The sequence below is a fragment of the Blennius ocellaris genome (genome assembly GCF_963422515.1).
Source record: "Blennius ocellaris genome assembly, chromosome: 8".
NCBI lineage: Eukaryota > Metazoa > Chordata > Actinopteri > Blenniiformes > Blenniidae > Blennius > Blennius ocellaris.
The window spans coordinates 29,881,191-29,898,151 of record NC_137657.1 but is presented as its reverse complement, the minus strand read 5'-3'; the positions used below and the strand labels follow the sequence as shown (position 1 = coordinate 29,898,151).

The 16,961-nt window shown below is 45.8% G+C and overlaps 1 protein-coding gene across 1 annotated transcript in view; it reads left to right on the top strand.

Annotated features, from left to right (window-relative positions):
• Positions 1–544: 544 nt before the first annotated feature.
• Positions 545–16,961, top strand: part of cdk14 (cyclin dependent kinase 14) — a 35,344-nt gene continuing 18,927 nt past the window's right edge. The window contains 2 exon segments of the mRNA XM_080501596.1: positions 545–803; positions 10,265–10,296. Of these exon segments, the coding sequence (XP_080357722.1) occupies positions 758–803; positions 10,265–10,296 (78 nt within the window). The 5' untranslated portion in view covers positions 545–757.

Genomic DNA, 16,961 nt, shown 5'->3' with positions numbered 1-16,961 from the left:
CTCAGAGGGCGTGGCAGTGTAACATTTATACATTAAGCTATAATCAATATTTCAGAATAATTCAGTTAGGAACGATTGTGTCGTTTTTTCCTCGATGAGACGATTTAACCACAAACCGGTTCTGAAACGTGAACACATAGGCAGCAGGGGCGGGGCTGCGTGACGGACGGCCTCCTCCTCCAATAGAACCGCAGCAGGGGCGGGGCTGCGGGACGGACGGCCTCCTCCTCCAATAGAACCGCAGAAGGGGCGGGGCTGCGGGACGGACGGCCTCCTCCTCCAATAGAACCGCAGCAGGGGCGGGGCTGCGGGACGGACGGCCTCCTCCTCCAATAGAACCGCAGAAGGGGCGGGGCTGCGGGACGGACGGCCTCCTCCTCCAATAGAACCGCAGCAGGGGCGGGGCCAGGAGGGAAAGCGGAGAGAAACCCCCCAAACTGACGTCTCTGATGGGGGGGGGGGGGGGGGGGGGCGAGGCTGTGGGTGCCGGGGGAGGGAGGGTGTTGGCCGGGGGGGGAGAGGGTGGAATTGGGGGGGAGAACAAAAAGAGCTCGGTTCTCCGCCCCGCCACGGAGGGAAGGATCCTCGGTCTCCTGCGGCTCCAGACTGAAGGACTGAAGAGGCTCGACTTCTACTGGGCGTCCAGAGACCCGGACCCGGAGGGACCCTGAGGGACCGGGAGGGACCGGGAGGAGGGACCGGGACGGACCCTGAGGGACCGGGAGGGCCCGGGACGAACCGGGACGAACCGGGCGGCATGAGGCCGCTGAGGAGAACTTTGTCTGACAGTTTCAGGAGCGTCGGTGAGTTTCTGCTCTGGTCACGTGTTTTCATTTGAGGTCTGCAAGTTTACTGAAAAACAACAACAACAACAACAACAAAAATCCTCTCCAGGGACTGAACACGTGACTTGAAGATGGAAAAACCAGAAGAAAAGTCTGGTGGAAAAACTGAATGTGGAAAAACGTGACAGCTTTTTACACTAAACAAGAAAACATCCGTAAACATTTGGATTCTTTATTTACAACAAACAAATGTTTATATGGAGGCTGACTGCCCAAATGAAACCATTAATTAATTGTGTCATTAATTAATTACAATTGGAACTAAATATATGTATATATATCATATCACATAGCATTCTTATTGCATATATTTACATATATTTTTAATACAGAAAGGTATTTATAAAGTAGAACTGTTAAATATTGGAAAGGGTTCCGAGCCTTGTCTGTATTTATAAGTGTCTGAATAGACTTAAATATAGATTATGTACTTTTCTGAATGATTTCTAAGATGAAAAGGTGTGTGTGTGTATTTATAGTTGTAGATGGTGGACCAAGATAAAAAACCGTCACATCACCTTCAAAGTGAAAAAACAAAACAAAACCGTTTCCAGTCTAATAAAAACAAAGCTTTGAAGTATCTTCAAAGCGATATCAAAGACGTCGTTGTGACTAAAAACCACCAGATCAGACAAGACTGGCTGTTTTTGGACACGTCCCATGTGGAGGACAATATGTTGTCTTTGACTCTGGACATGAAATTTGTTTGGTTTTCTTTTTCCACATTTGATCTCTTGCATCATCCAAACCTTGTTTTTGTTTATGCAGCAGATTTATTATTTACATTTTCACCAACATGCATCAGAATGACGTCGTTCATGAGAACTAATAGAAATAAATTGAATCGACTTTAGAATCGACTTTAGAATCGACTGTAGAAACGACTGTAGAAACAGAATCGACTGTAGGAACGACTGTAGAATCGACTGTAGAAACAGAATCGACTGTAGGAGCGACTGTAGGAACGACTGTAGAAACGACTGTAGAAACAGAATCGACTGTAGGAACGACTGTAGAATCGACTGTAGAAACAGAATCGACTGTAGGAACGACTGTAGAATCGACTGTAGAAACAACTGTAGAAACGACTGTAGAAACAGAATCGACTGTAGAATCGACTGTAGAAACAGAATCGACTGTAGGAACGACTGTAGGAACGACTGTAGGAACGACTGTAGGAACGACTGTAGAAACAGAATCGACTGTAGGAGCGACTGTAGGAACGACTGTAGAAACGACTGTAGAAACAGAATCGACTGTAGGAACGACTGTAGAATCGACTGTAGAAACAGAATCGACTGTAGGAGCGACTGTAGGAACGACTGTAGAAACGACTGTAGAAACAGAATCGACTGTAGGAACGACTGTAGAATCGACTGTAGAAACAGAATCGACTGTAGGAACGACTGTAGAATCGACTGTAGAAACAACTGTAGAAACGACTGTAGAAACAGAATCGACTGTAGAATCGACTGTAGAAACAGAATCGACTGTAGGAACGACTGTAGAATCGACTGTAGGAACGACTGTAGGAACGACTGTAGGAACGACTGTAGAAACAGAATCGACTAGGAACGACTGTAGAAACAGAATCGACTGTAGGAGCGACTGTAGGAACGACTGTAGAAACGACTGTAGAAACAGAATCGACTGTAGGAACGACTGTAGAATCGACTGTAGAAACAGAATCGACTGTAGGAACGACTGTAGAATCGACTGTAGAAATGACTGTAGGAACGACTGTAGAAACGACTGTAGAATCGACTGTAGAAACGACTGTAGAAACAGAATCGACTGTAGGAACGACTGTAGAATCGACTGTAGAAACAGAATCGACTGTAGAAACGACTGTAGAAACGACTGTAGAAACGACTGTAGGAACGACTGTAGACACGACTGTAGAAACAACTGTAGAAACGACTGTAGAAACGATGTAGAAACAGAATCGACTGTAGGAACGACTGTAGAATCGACTGTAGAAATAGAATCGACTGTAGAAGCGACTGTAGAAACAACTGTAGAATCGACTGTAGAAACGACTGTAGGAACGACTGTAGAAACGACTGTAGAAACAGAATCGACTGTAGGAACGACTGTAGAATCGACTGTAGAATGACTGTAGGAACGACTGTAGAAACAACTGTAGAAACGACTGTAGAATCGACTGTAGAAACAACTGTAGAAACAGAATCGACTGTAGGAACGACTGTAGAATCGACTGTAGAAATAGAATCGACTGTAGAAACGACTGTAGAAACGACTGTAGAATCGACTGTAGGAACGACTGTAGACACGACTGTAGAAACAACTGTAGAATCGACTGTAGAAACGACTGTAGAAACGATGTAGAAACAGAATCGACTAGGAACGACTGTAGAATCGACTGTAGAAATAGAATCGACTGTAGAAGCGACTGTAGAAACAACTGTAGAAACGACTGTAGAATCGACTGTAGAAACGACTGTAGGAACGACTGTAGAAACGACTGTAGAAACGACTGTAGAAACAGAATCGACTGTAGGAACGACTGTAGAATCGACTGTAGAAACAGAATCGACTGTAGGAACGACTGTAGAATCGACTGTAGAAATGACTGTAGGAACGACTGTAGAAACGACTGTAGAATCGACTGTAGAAACGACTGTAGAAACAGAATCGACTGTAGGAACGACTGTAGAATCGACTGTAGAAACAGAATCGACTGTAGAAACGACTGTAGAAACGACTGTAGGAACGACTGTAGACACGACTGTAGAAACAACTGTAGAAACGACTGTAGAAACGACTGTAGAAACGATGTAGAAACAGAATCGACTGTAGGAACGACTGTAGAATCGACTGTAGAAATAGAATCGACTGTAGAAGCGACTGTAGAAACAACTGTAGAATCGACTGTAGAAACGACTGTAGGAACGACTGTAGAAACGACTGTAGAAACAGAATCGACTGTAGGAACGACTGTAGAATCGACTGTAGAAATGACTGTAGGAACGACTGTAGAAACAACTGTAGAAACGACTGTAGAATCGACTGTAGAAACAACTGTAGAAACAGAATCGACTGTAGGAACGACTGTAGAATCGACTGTAGAAATAGAATCGACTGTAGAAACGACTGTAGAAACGACTGTAGAATCGACTGTAGGAACGACTGTAGACACGACTGTAGAAACAACTGTAGAATCGACTGTAGAAACGACTGTAGAAACGATGTAGAAACAGAATCGACTAGGAACGACTGTAGAATCGACTGTAGAAACAGAATCGACTGTAGGAGCGACTGTAGGAACGACTGTAGAAACGACTGTAGAAACAGAATCGACTGTAGGAACGACTGTAGAATCGACTGTAGAAACAGAATCGACTGTAGGAACGACTGTAGAATCGACTGTAGAAACAACTGTAGAAACGACTGTAGAAACAGAATCGACTGTAGAATCGACTGTAGAAACAGAATCGACTGTAGGAACGACTGTAGAATCGACTGTAGGAACGACTGTAGGAACGACTGTAGGAACGACTGTAGAAACAGAATCGACTAGGAACGACTGTAGAAACAGAATCGACTGTAGGAGCGACTGTAGGAACGACTGTAGAAACGACTGTAGAAACAGAATCGACTGTAGGAACGACTGTAGAATCGACTGTAGAAACAGAATCGACTGTAGGAACGACTGTAGAATCGACTGTAGAAATGACTGTAGGAACGACTGTAGAAACGACTGTAGAATCGACTGTAGAAACGACTGTAGAAACAGAATCGACTGTAGGAACGACTGTAGAATCGACTGTAGAAACAGAATCGACTGTAGAAACGACTGTAGAAACGACTGTAGGAACGACTGTAGACACAACTGTAGAAACGACTGTAGAAACGACTGTAGAAACGATGTAGAAACAGAATTGACTGTAGGAACGACTGTAGAATCGACTGTAGAAATAGAATCGACTGTAGAAGCGACTGTAGAAACAACTGTAGAATCGACTGTAGAAACGACTGTAGGAACGACTGTAGAAACGACTGTAGGAACGACTGTAGAATCGACTGTAGAAATGACTGTAGGAACGACTGTAGAAACAACTGTAGAAACGACTGTAGAATCGACTGTAGAAACAACTGTAGAAACAGAATCGACTGTAGGAACGACTGTAGAATCGACTGTAGAAATAGAATCGACTGTAGAAACGACTGTAGAAACAGAATCGACTGTAGGAACGACTGTAGAATCGACTGTAGAAATGACTGTAGGAACGACTGTAGAAACGACTGTAGAATCGACTGTAGAAACGACTGTAGAAACAGAATCGACTGTAGGAACGACTGTAGAATCGACTGTAGAAACAGAATCGACTGTAGAAACGACTGTAGAAACGACTGTAGAATCGACTGTAGAAACAACTGTAGAAACGACTGTAGAAACAGAATCGACTGTAGAATCGACTGTAGAAACAGAATCGACTGTAGGAACGACTGTAGGAACGACTGTAGGAACGACTGTAGGAACGACTGTAGAAACAGAATCGACTGTAGGAGCGACTGTAGGAACGACTGTAGAAACGACTGTAGAAACAGAATCGACTGTAGGAACGACTGTAGAATCGACTGTAGAAACAGAATCGACTGTAGGAGCGACTGTAGGAACGACTGTAGAAACGACTGTAGAAACAGAATCGACTGTAGGAACGACTGTAGAATCGACTGTAGAAACAGAATCGACTGTAGGAACGACTGTAGAATCGACTGTAGAAACAACTGTAGAAACGACTGTAGAAACAGAATCGACTGTAGAATCGACTGTAGAAACAGAATCGACTGTAGGAACGACTGTAGAATCGACTGTAGGAACGACTGTAGGAACGACTGTAGGAACGACTGTAGAAACAGAATCGACTAGGAACGACTGTAGAAACAGAATCGACTGTAGGAGCGACTGTAGGAACGACTGTAGAAACGACTGTAGAAACAGAATCGACTGTAGGAACGACTGTAGAATCGACTGTAGAAACAGAATCGACTGTAGGAACGACTGTAGAATCGACTGTAGAAATGACTGTAGGAACGACTGTAGAAACGACTGTAGAATCGACTGTAGAAACGACTGTAGAAACAGAATCGACTGTAGGAACGACTGTAGAATCGACTGTAGAAACAGAATCGACTGTAGAAACGACTGTAGAAACGACTGTAGAAACGACTGTAGGAACGACTGTAGACACGACTGTAGAAACAACTGTAGAAACGACTGTAGAAACGATGTAGAAACAGAATCGACTGTAGGAACGACTGTAGAATCGACTGTAGAAATAGAATCGACTGTAGAAGCGACTGTAGAAACAACTGTAGAATCGACTGTAGAAACGACTGTAGGAACGACTGTAGAAACGACTGTAGAAACAGAATCGACTGTAGGAACGACTGTAGAATCGACTGTAGAATGACTGTAGGAACGACTGTAGAAACAACTGTAGAAACGACTGTAGAATCGACTGTAGAAACAACTGTAGAAACAGAATCGACTGTAGGAACGACTGTAGAATCGACTGTAGAAATAGAATCGACTGTAGAAACGACTGTAGAAACGACTGTAGAATCGACTGTAGGAACGACTGTAGACACGACTGTAGAAACAACTGTAGAATCGACTGTAGAAACGACTGTAGAAACGATGTAGAAACAGAATCGACTAGGAACGACTGTAGAATCGACTGTAGAAATAGAATCGACTGTAGAAGCGACTGTAGAAACAACTGTAGAAACGACTGTAGAATCGACTGTAGAAACGACTGTAGGAACGACTGTAGAAACGACTGTAGAAACGACTGTAGAAACAGAATCGACTGTAGGAACGACTGTAGAATCGACTGTAGAAACAGAATCGACTGTAGGAACGACTGTAGAATCGACTGTAGAAATGACTGTAGGAACGACTGTAGAAACGACTGTAGAATCGACTGTAGAAACGACTGTAGAAACAGAATCGACTGTAGGAACGACTGTAGAATCGACTGTAGAAACAGAATCGACTGTAGAAACGACTGTAGAAACGACTGTAGGAACGACTGTAGACACGACTGTAGAAACAACTGTAGAAACGACTGTAGAAACGACTGTAGAAACGATGTAGAAACAGAATCGACTGTAGGAACGACTGTAGAATCGACTGTAGAAATAGAATCGACTGTAGAAGCGACTGTAGAAACAACTGTAGAATCGACTGTAGAAACGACTGTAGGAACGACTGTAGAAACGACTGTAGAAACAGAATCGACTGTAGGAACGACTGTAGAATCGACTGTAGAAATGACTGTAGGAACGACTGTAGAAACAACTGTAGAAACGACTGTAGAATCGACTGTAGAAACAACTGTAGAAACAGAATCGACTGTAGGAACGACTGTAGAATCGACTGTAGAAATAGAATCGACTGTAGAAACGACTGTAGAAACGACTGTAGAATCGACTGTAGGAACGACTGTAGACACGACTGTAGAAACAACTGTAGAATCGACTGTAGAAACGACTGTAGAAACGATGTAGAAACAGAATCGACTAGGAACGACTGTAGAATCGACTGTAGAAACAGAATCGACTGTAGGAGCGACTGTAGGAACGACTGTAGAAACGACTGTAGAAACAGAATCGACTGTAGGAACGACTGTAGAATCGACTGTAGAAACAGAATCGACTGTAGGAACGACTGTAGAATCGACTGTAGAAACAACTGTAGAAACGACTGTAGAAACAGAATCGACTGTAGAATCGACTGTAGAAACAGAATCGACTGTAGGAACGACTGTAGAATCGACTGTAGGAACGACTGTAGGAACGACTGTAGGAACGACTGTAGAAACAGAATCGACTAGGAACGACTGTAGAAACAGAATCGACTGTAGGAGCGACTGTAGGAACGACTGTAGAAACGACTGTAGAAACAGAATCGACTGTAGGAACGACTGTAGAATCGACTGTAGAAACAGAATCGACTGTAGGAACGACTGTAGAATCGACTGTAGAAATGACTGTAGGAACGACTGTAGAAACGACTGTAGAATCGACTGTAGAAACGACTGTAGAAACAGAATCGACTGTAGGAACGACTGTAGAATCGACTGTAGAAACAGAATCGACTGTAGAAACGACTGTAGAAACGACTGTAGGAACGACTGTAGACACAACTGTAGAAACGACTGTAGAAACGACTGTAGAAACGATGTAGAAACAGAATTGACTGTAGGAACGACTGTAGAATCGACTGTAGAAATAGAATCGACTGTAGAAGCGACTGTAGAAACAACTGTAGAATCGACTGTAGAAACGACTGTAGGAACGACTGTAGAAACGACTGTAGGAACGACTGTAGAATCGACTGTAGAAATGACTGTAGGAACGACTGTAGAAACAACTGTAGAAACGACTGTAGAATCGACTGTAGAAACAACTGTAGAAACAGAATCGACTGTAGGAACGACTGTAGAATCGACTGTAGAAATAGAATCGACTGTAGAAACGACTGTAGAATCGACTGTAGGAACGACTGTAGACACGACTGTAGAAACAACTGTAGAATCGACTGTAGAAACGACTGTAGAAACGATGTAGAAACAGAATCGACTAGGAACGACTGTAGAATCGACTGTAGAAATAGAATCGACTGTAGAAGCGACTGTAGAAACAACTGTAGAAACGACTGTAGAATCGACTGTAGAAACGACTGTAGGAACGACTGTAGAAACGACTGTAGAAACGACTGTAGAATCGACTGTAGAAACAACTGTAGAATCGACTGTAGAAACGACTGTAGAAACAGAATCGACTGTAGAAACGACTGTAGGAACGACTGTAGAATCGACTGTAGAATCGACTGTAGGAATGACTGTAGGAACGACTGTAGAATCGACTGTAGAATCGACTGTAGGAACGACTGTAGAATCGACTGTAGAAACGACTGTAGGAACGATTGTAGGAACGACTGTAGAATCGACTGTAGGAATGACTGTAGGAACGACTGTAGAATCGACTGTAGAATCGACTGTAGGAACGACTGTAGAATCGACTGTAGAATCGACTGTAGGAACGATTGTAGGAACGACTGTAGAATCGACTGTAGGAATGACTGTAGGAACGACTGTAGAATCGACTGTAGAATCGACTGTAGGAACGACTGTAGAATCGACTGTAGAAACGACTGTAGGAACGACTGTAGAATCGACTGTAGAAACAGAATCGACTGTAGAAACGACTGTAGGAACGACTGTAGAAACGACTGTAGAATCGACTGTAGAATCGACTGTAGGAATGACTGTAGGAACGACTGTAGAATCGACTGTAGAATCGACTGTAGGAACGACTGTAGAATCGACTGTAGAAACGACTGTAGGAACGACTGTAGAAACGACTGTAGAAACAGAATCGACTGTAGGAACGACTGAGAATCGACTGTAGAAATGACTGTAGGAACGACTGTAGAAACAACTGTAGAAACGACTGTAGAATCGACTGTAGAAACAACTGTAGAAACAGAATCGACTGTAGGAACGACTGTAGAATCGACTGTAGAAATAGAATCGACTGTAGAAACGACTGTAGAAACGACTGTAGAATCGACTGTAGGAACGACTGTAGACACGACTGTAGAAACAACTGTAGAATCGACTGTAGAAACGACTGTAGAAACAACTGTAGAAACGATGTAGAAACAGAATCGACTAGGAACGACTGTAGAATCGACTGTAGAAATAGAATCGACTGTAGAAGCGACTGTAGAAACAACTGTAGAAACGACTGTAGAATCGACTGTAGAAACGACTGTAGGAACGACTGTAGAAACGACTGTAGAAACGACTGTAGAATCGACTGTAGAAACAGAATCGACTGTAGAAACAACTGTAGAATCGACTGTAGAAACGACTGTAGAAACAGAATCGACTGTAGAAACGACTGTAGGAACGACTGTAGAAACGACTGTAGGAACGACTGTAGAATCGACTGTAGAATCGACTGTAGGAATGACTGTAGGAACGACTGTAGAATCGACTGTAGAATCGACTGTAGGAACGACTGTAGAATCGACTGTAGAAACGACTGTAGGAACGACTGTAGAATCGACTGTAGAATCGACTGTAGGAATGACTGTAGGAACGACTGTAGAATCGACTGTAGAATCGACTGTAGGAACGACTGTAGAATCGACTGTAGAAACGACTGTAGGAACGACTGTAGAATCGACTGTAGAATCGACTGTAGGAACGATTGTAGGAACGACTGTAGGAACGACTGTAGTATCGACTGTAGGAACGACTGTAGAATCGATGTGATGCTTTGTGTTGAACAGAACAGGAAGTGAAGGCGGTGAATTGTTGTTTTTGTTGTTATTGTTGTTTTATTTCAACACATTGAGTCTTTCCTGTTTTCTTTTGCAGCCTTGAAGAAAGACGAGAGCAACTTTGACGAGGTACGATAAAGACCAGACCATGAAGACCATTATCAAATATTTTCTGCATGAGAACCTCATCCTCAACCACACACACACACACACACACTGACACACAAACACACATATATGTATATATGTGTGTATTTATATATGTATATATATATACATTCCCCTTCTTCTTCTTCTTCTTCTTCTTCTTCTTCTTCTTCTTCTTCTTCTTCTTCTTCTTCTGCTGCCGCCCTCTCCAGACATTTGCTTCCTGAAACTGGACCGTACCATGTCTGATCGGGGGGGGGGGGGGGGTCCTCTGGGTTGTCAGTCATCCTCGTCCCTTGTCCTTCAGTCCGTCCCTCAGACTGAGTCTCATGTTTCTGGTCCCTCGGGGTCTCTTTCAGTCCTTTTCAGCCTCAGACCTGCAGGGTCCAGAGAAGACCCCCCTGTCTGGGTACAGCCCCCCCCCCCCCGCTGGTGGTACAGTCTCTCATGTCCAGGCCAGCAGGGAGGGAGAGAGAGAGGAGCGAGAGAGGAGGGAGGAGGGAGAGAGGGAGTGAGAGAGGAGGGAGGGAGAGAGAGAGGAGCGAGAGAGGAGGGAGAGAGGGAGAGAGAGAGGAGCGAGAGAGGAGGGAGGAGGGAGAGAGAGAGGAGCGAGGGAGGAGGGAGGAGGGAGAGAGAGAGGAGGGGAGGAGGGAGAGAGAGAGGAGGGAGGAGGGAGAGAGAGAGGAGTGAGGGAGGAGGGAGAGAGAGAGGAGGGAGGAGGGAGAGAGAGAGGAGTGAGAGAGGAGGGTGATGTTTTGTGCTGATTTGCAGGGAGAGAAGGAAGCTGGCCTGCGTTCCGTCTGTTCTTCAGAGGCATCCAGGTGAGCTGTTCTCCTGGAAGGTAAGGAGAACGCAGAGATCGTGAACCGCATCCCCCCTACCCTCCCTACACCCCCCTACCCTCCCTACACCCCCCCCCCCCCCCCCCCCCCCCCCAATGTCTGGGCTTTAGATTCTGTCTGTGTGAGAGAATGAACGTCTCCAGACGCGTCCTGCACGCATTTAGATCTGCATGAACAGAGCAGTGTGTGTGTGTGTGTGCGTGTGTGTGTGTGCGTGTGTGTGTGTGTGTGTGTGTGTGTGTGTGTGTGTGTGCATGTGTGTGTGTGTGTGTGCGCGTGCGTGTGTGCATGTGTGTGTGTGTTGTGCGCGCGTGCGTGTGTGTGTGTGTGTGTGTGTGTGTGTGTGCGCGTGCGTGTGTGCATGTGTGTGTGTGTGTGTGTGCGCGTGCGTGTGTGCATGTGTGTGTGTGTGTGTGTGTGTGTGGTTCCTGAAGCAGCCCCTCCCTCCCGGTTCCTCCACCAGGAGCTTCTCCATTATGGTAGAAGAGTCTGTGACTCGGCGCCGCAGCGTTTCTCTGCTCACGTTACCTCTTCTTCTTCTCCTCTTCTTCTCTTCTTCTCCTCCTCTTCTTCTCCTCCTCTTCTCCTCTTCTTCTCTTCTTCTTCTTCTTCTCCTCCTCTTCTTCTCTTCTTCTCCTCCTCTTCTTCTTCTCTTCTTCTCCTCCTCTTCTTCTCCTCCTCTTCTCCTCTTCTTCTCCTCCTCTTCTCCTCTTCTTCTCCTCTTCTTCTCCTCTTTCTTCTTCTCCTCTTCTTCTTCTCCTTCTCCTTCTTCTTCTCCTCTTCTTCTTCTCCTCTTCTTCTTCTCCTTCTCCTTCATCTTCTCCTCCTTCATCTTCTCCTCCTCTTCTTCTTCTTCTCCTCTTCTTCTTCTTCTCCTTCTTCTTCTCCTCTTCTTCTTCTCCTTCTTCTTCTTCTTCTTCTTCTCCTACTTCTTCTTCTTCTTCTCCTTCTTCTTCTTCTCCTTCTTCTTCTTCTTCTTCTTCTCCTTCTTCTTCCAACCACCATTTGAAAAGTGCACCTCTTTTTTTCAAACCCGGAGTGTGTCCCCCGAGGAGGACTGGACCTGGGGAGGACAGGGACAGACAGTTTATCTTCTGAGGCAGGTCCTCCTTCAGTAGTGGAGGACCTCCTGGAGGACCTCCTGGAGGACTGGAGGACTGGAGGACCTCCGGAGGACCTCCCGGAGGACCTCCTGGAGGACTGGAGGACTGGAGGACTGGAGGACTGGAGGACCTCCCGGAGGACCTCCTGGAGGACTGGAGGACTGGAGGACTGGAGGACCACCCGGAGGACCTCCTGCTGTGATGGGGCCAGTTTCAGACCCCATCACAGCACAATTAGGTTCCTTCAGCGACCCTGATGCTGATGAGTCTGATGAGTCTGATGAGTCTGTGGCTCAAGCTTAGTTAGACTCAGACTTAGCTTAGCTAGACTCAGACTCAGACTTAGCTTAGCTAGACTCAGACTTAGCTTAGCTAGACTCAGACTCAGACTTAGCTAGACTCAGACCTAGCTTAGTTAGACTCAGACCTAGCTTAGTTAGACTCAGACCCTAGCTTAGTTAGACTCAGACTTAGCTTAGCTAGACTCAGACTTAGCTAGACTCAGACCTAGCTTAGTTAGACTCAGACCTAGCTTAGTTAGACTCAGACTTAGCTTAGCTAGACTCAGACTTAGCTAGACTCAGACCTAGCTTAGTTAGACTCAGACTTAGCTTAGCTAGACTCAGACTCAGACTTAGCTAGACTCAGACTTAGCTTAGTTAGACTCAGACTCAGACTTAGCTAGACTCAGACCTAGCTTAGTTAGACTCAGACTTAGCTTAGCTAGACTCAGACTTAGCTAGACTCAGACTTAGCTTAGTTAGACTCAGACTTAGTTAGACTTAGCTTAGTTGGACTCAGACTTAGTTAGACTTAGCTTAGTTAGACTCAGACTCCAGCCACAGGAGCAACAAGGTTTTACTCCACAGTTCTGAAGGACCCTTGTGTCTCTATGAGCTCAACAGGATGTAGGACATGTGTGGGTCTGTGGGGGCGCTGTTGCTCACCAACGACACTGAAGACACAGAAGAAGAATAGTCCTGGAACTCTGGAACATCTGGCCTCATTAAACCCAGAGGTCTCAGTAGCTTCTGGAGCTGGACTCCTCCATTGTTGTGTGGACGGGGGAGGGGTGGGGGGGGCAGAGGACAGGCTCCAGAAACTACTGAGACGACCGAGGCGGCAGGCGAGAGACACTCAGGTCCGTCTTCACGACTTTGGTTGCTGGTTTCAGGTCTTACCTGGACCAGGTCTTACCTGGACCAGGTCTTACCATACAACAGCTGGTGGTTTGGGGACGACGCCCGAGACGAATACTGACTAGACGGCTTATTCATTGGACCGCACTGAAGTTGGAAGTCCCGCCCCTTCCACTGGTGGCGATCAGGGCTAGCTAGCTCCTGGCTAACGGGCCACAAACAACCACGACGTTAATGAGAACCTTCCTCGCTGGTCCACGTCGGCCCGTTAGACATTGTCTGACTTGTTCTTTCTGCGTCTGCTTCTTCAGGTCTGAACTGTTCGTTTCCTTGCTTTACTACCGAAGATACTCGTACGTCCTCTTGCTCCGTCCCCTGGAAGGTCCACAGGGGAGTCCCTGATCTGGACCCCGAGTTGATTTGCTAGTGAACCGAGACCAAACGACGCAACTTTCCCAGAAAGTCCCTGGAATGAACTGGGCTCCCGACTAGACCGTGCTGCTGTGACGTTTCCTGGACTGTTTTGTGTTCCAGACATTGCAAGTTCTTGGTTACTCAGATCTCAGGCTGAGTGAGGTTCTGGTTCTGGTCCTGAAGAGGAGAAGTGACTCCTCACTTCTTCTGGGTCGTCAGACGGGTTTTCCTGGACCATTTCAAGCTGAGCGACACTGAAACGGCCAAAATACTTGATCTGGACCTGATTATTGGAATATTGAAGCCGCGGGGTGATGAACGATTGCCTCCATACTAACTCTGGTTCACTTCCACGTGCGGAAGCTCTACCGAGACAGTAACATGATTTCCTAGATTAAACCAGCCTGAGCAGCTCTACCGAGACAGTAACATGATTTCCTAGATTAAACCAGCCTGAGCAGCTCTACCGAGACAGTAACATGATTTCCTAGATTAAACCAGCCTGAGCGGCTCTACCGAGACAGTAACATGATTTCCTAGATTAAACCAGCCTGAGCTGCTCTATCTAGACAGTAACATGATTTACTAGATTAAACCAGCCTGAGCTGCTCTATCTAGACAGTAACATGATTTCCTGGATTAAACCAGCCTGACCAGCTCTATCTAGACAGTAACATGATTTTCTAGATTAAACCAGCCTGAGCTGCTCTATCTAGACAGTAACATGATTTCCTGGATTAAACCAGCCTGACCAGCTCTATCTAGACAGTAACATGATTTCCTAGATTAAACCAGCCTGACCAGCTCTATCTAGACAGTAACATGATTTTCTAGATTAAACCAACCAGAGCAGCTCTATCTAGACAGTAACATGATTTTCTAGATTAAACCAACCAGAGCAGCTCTACCTAGACAGTAACATGATTTCCTAGATTAAACCAGCCTGACCAGCTCTATCTAGACAGTAACATGATTTTCTAGATTAAACCAACCAGAGCAGCTCTACCTAGACAGTAACATGATTTCCTAGATTAAACCAGCCTGAGCTGCTCTATCTAGACAGTAACATGATTTCCTAGATTAAACCAGCCTGACCAGCTCTATCTAGACAGTAACATGATTTTCTAGATTAAACCAACCAGAGCAGCTCTACCTAGACAGTAACATGATTTCCTAGATTAAACCAGCCTGAGCTGCTCTATCTAGACAGTAACATGATTTCCTAGATTAAACCAGCCTGACCAGCTCTATCTATCTATCCCCTCAAGACCCTGTGTGACTAAGTGTAGTTAAAATTGTGGGCGGGGCTAAGTCTTCAATATCTTAGAAGCAGTCCGGGGAAACGCCAAACGCTCTGCCAGAGCATTGAAGGTCTCCAGGTCACATGAAGGTCACCTGGACTGGCCGGATCCTGATCACTCCTCCAGAGACCTGGACGGGCCGGATCCTGATCACTCCTCCAGAGACCTGGACTGGCCGGATCCTGATCACTCCTCCAGAGACCTGGACGGGCCGGATCCTGATCACTCCTCCAGAGACCTGGACGGGCCGGATCCTGATCACTCCTCCAGAGACCTGGCGTCACGAATGTTTCCGTGGTGGACGTTTCAGCTGAATCGCATACGTTGTCATGTCACTGTGGGGGGGGGGGGGGGGGGGGGGGGGTACCTGACCCTAACCCTGGAGGTCAGAGAAGTGAATCTGGAGTTTGTTGGTTCAGAACTCACAGCTGACGGTTCACCGCTGAGGGTCCATGAGCAAGACCCGTCCTGGGGTTTGGACGTGTCAATGTTGACACAAGGAATTAGAACGTGTGTTTAGTGAGTCGCCTGTACGACTGGAGCATTTAGAACAGAGTCCTGTTGTTTACGTTGAGCTCCGTCCAGCCGTGTCCACTGAGGAGGACGAGGCTGGACGGAGCGGCTGTCCTCGGTGTCTTCACCTCAGGGACACCGTCCAATTCGCCAACAGACTTATTTACATTATTTACTTATTTACTTTATTCACACTTCTGCTGTTTGTGTGTTGGTGGAAGAACTTTGAAGATCTTTCTTGCTTTGATCTAGAAGTGGATCATGAGCCTGTGAGGAACAAGTCTTTGGTTCCAGGTTCTAATGAGGAACGTTGCTCAGGTCTGAAGTGGTAGAACTGGAACTGGTCTGGATGAGGAGTGTCTGTAACTTCAGAGGTGGAGTTCGGTTCACATGAGCAACTGACAGCTGGAGCTGCAACCCGAGTCCTGACGAGTATCCGAGTATCCGAGTAATTAGAAGTTGTTCCTGCTGGGCGTTAATATTGAATGGAGCCGTGGCAGAACACGTCATGCTGCCTGCTCTGTGTGTGTGTGTGTGTGTGTGTGTGTGTGTGTGTGTGTGTGTGTGTGTGTGTGTGTGTGTGTGTGTGTGTGTGTGTGTGTGTGTGTGTGTGTGTGTGTGTGTGTGTGTGTGTGTGTGTGTGTGTGTGTGACCCTTTCATCACCAGCAGGTGTAGAAATGAACATCGTCACTGCAAAGCAGGAGAATAAATCATTGAACTGGATCAAAATACTATAAAACTAGTAAATATATAGTAGAGAGAGAGAGAGAGAGAGAGAGAGAGAGAGAGAGAGAGAGAGAGAGAGAGAGAGAGAGAGAGAGAGACACTGGGTTTATTGGCGTGGATGGTTAGTGCTCAATAAATACATAACTAATTATTACACAGTTAGAGATGGTTAGAGAGGGTTAGAGATGGTTAGAGAGGGTTAGAGAGGGTTAGAGAGGGTTAGAGAGGGTTAGAGAGGGTTAGAGATGGTTAGAGAGGGTTAGAGAGGGTTAGAGAGGGTTAGAGATGGTTAGAGAGGGTTAGAGAGGGTTAGAGATGGTTAGAGATGGTTAGAGAGGGTTAGAGAGGGTTAGAGAGGGTTAGAGATGGTTAGAGAGGGTTAGAGAGGGTTAGAGAGGGTTAGAGAGGGTTAGAGAGGGTTAGAGATGGTAGAGATGGTTAGAGAGGTTAGAGAGGGTTAGAGATGGTAAGAGATGGTTAGAGATGGTTAGAGAGGGTTAGAGAGGGTTAGAGATGGTAAGAGATGGTATGAGATGGTTAGAGAGGGTTAGAGATGGTAAGAGATGGTTTAGAGATGGTTAGAGAGGGTTAGAGAGGGGTTAGAGAGG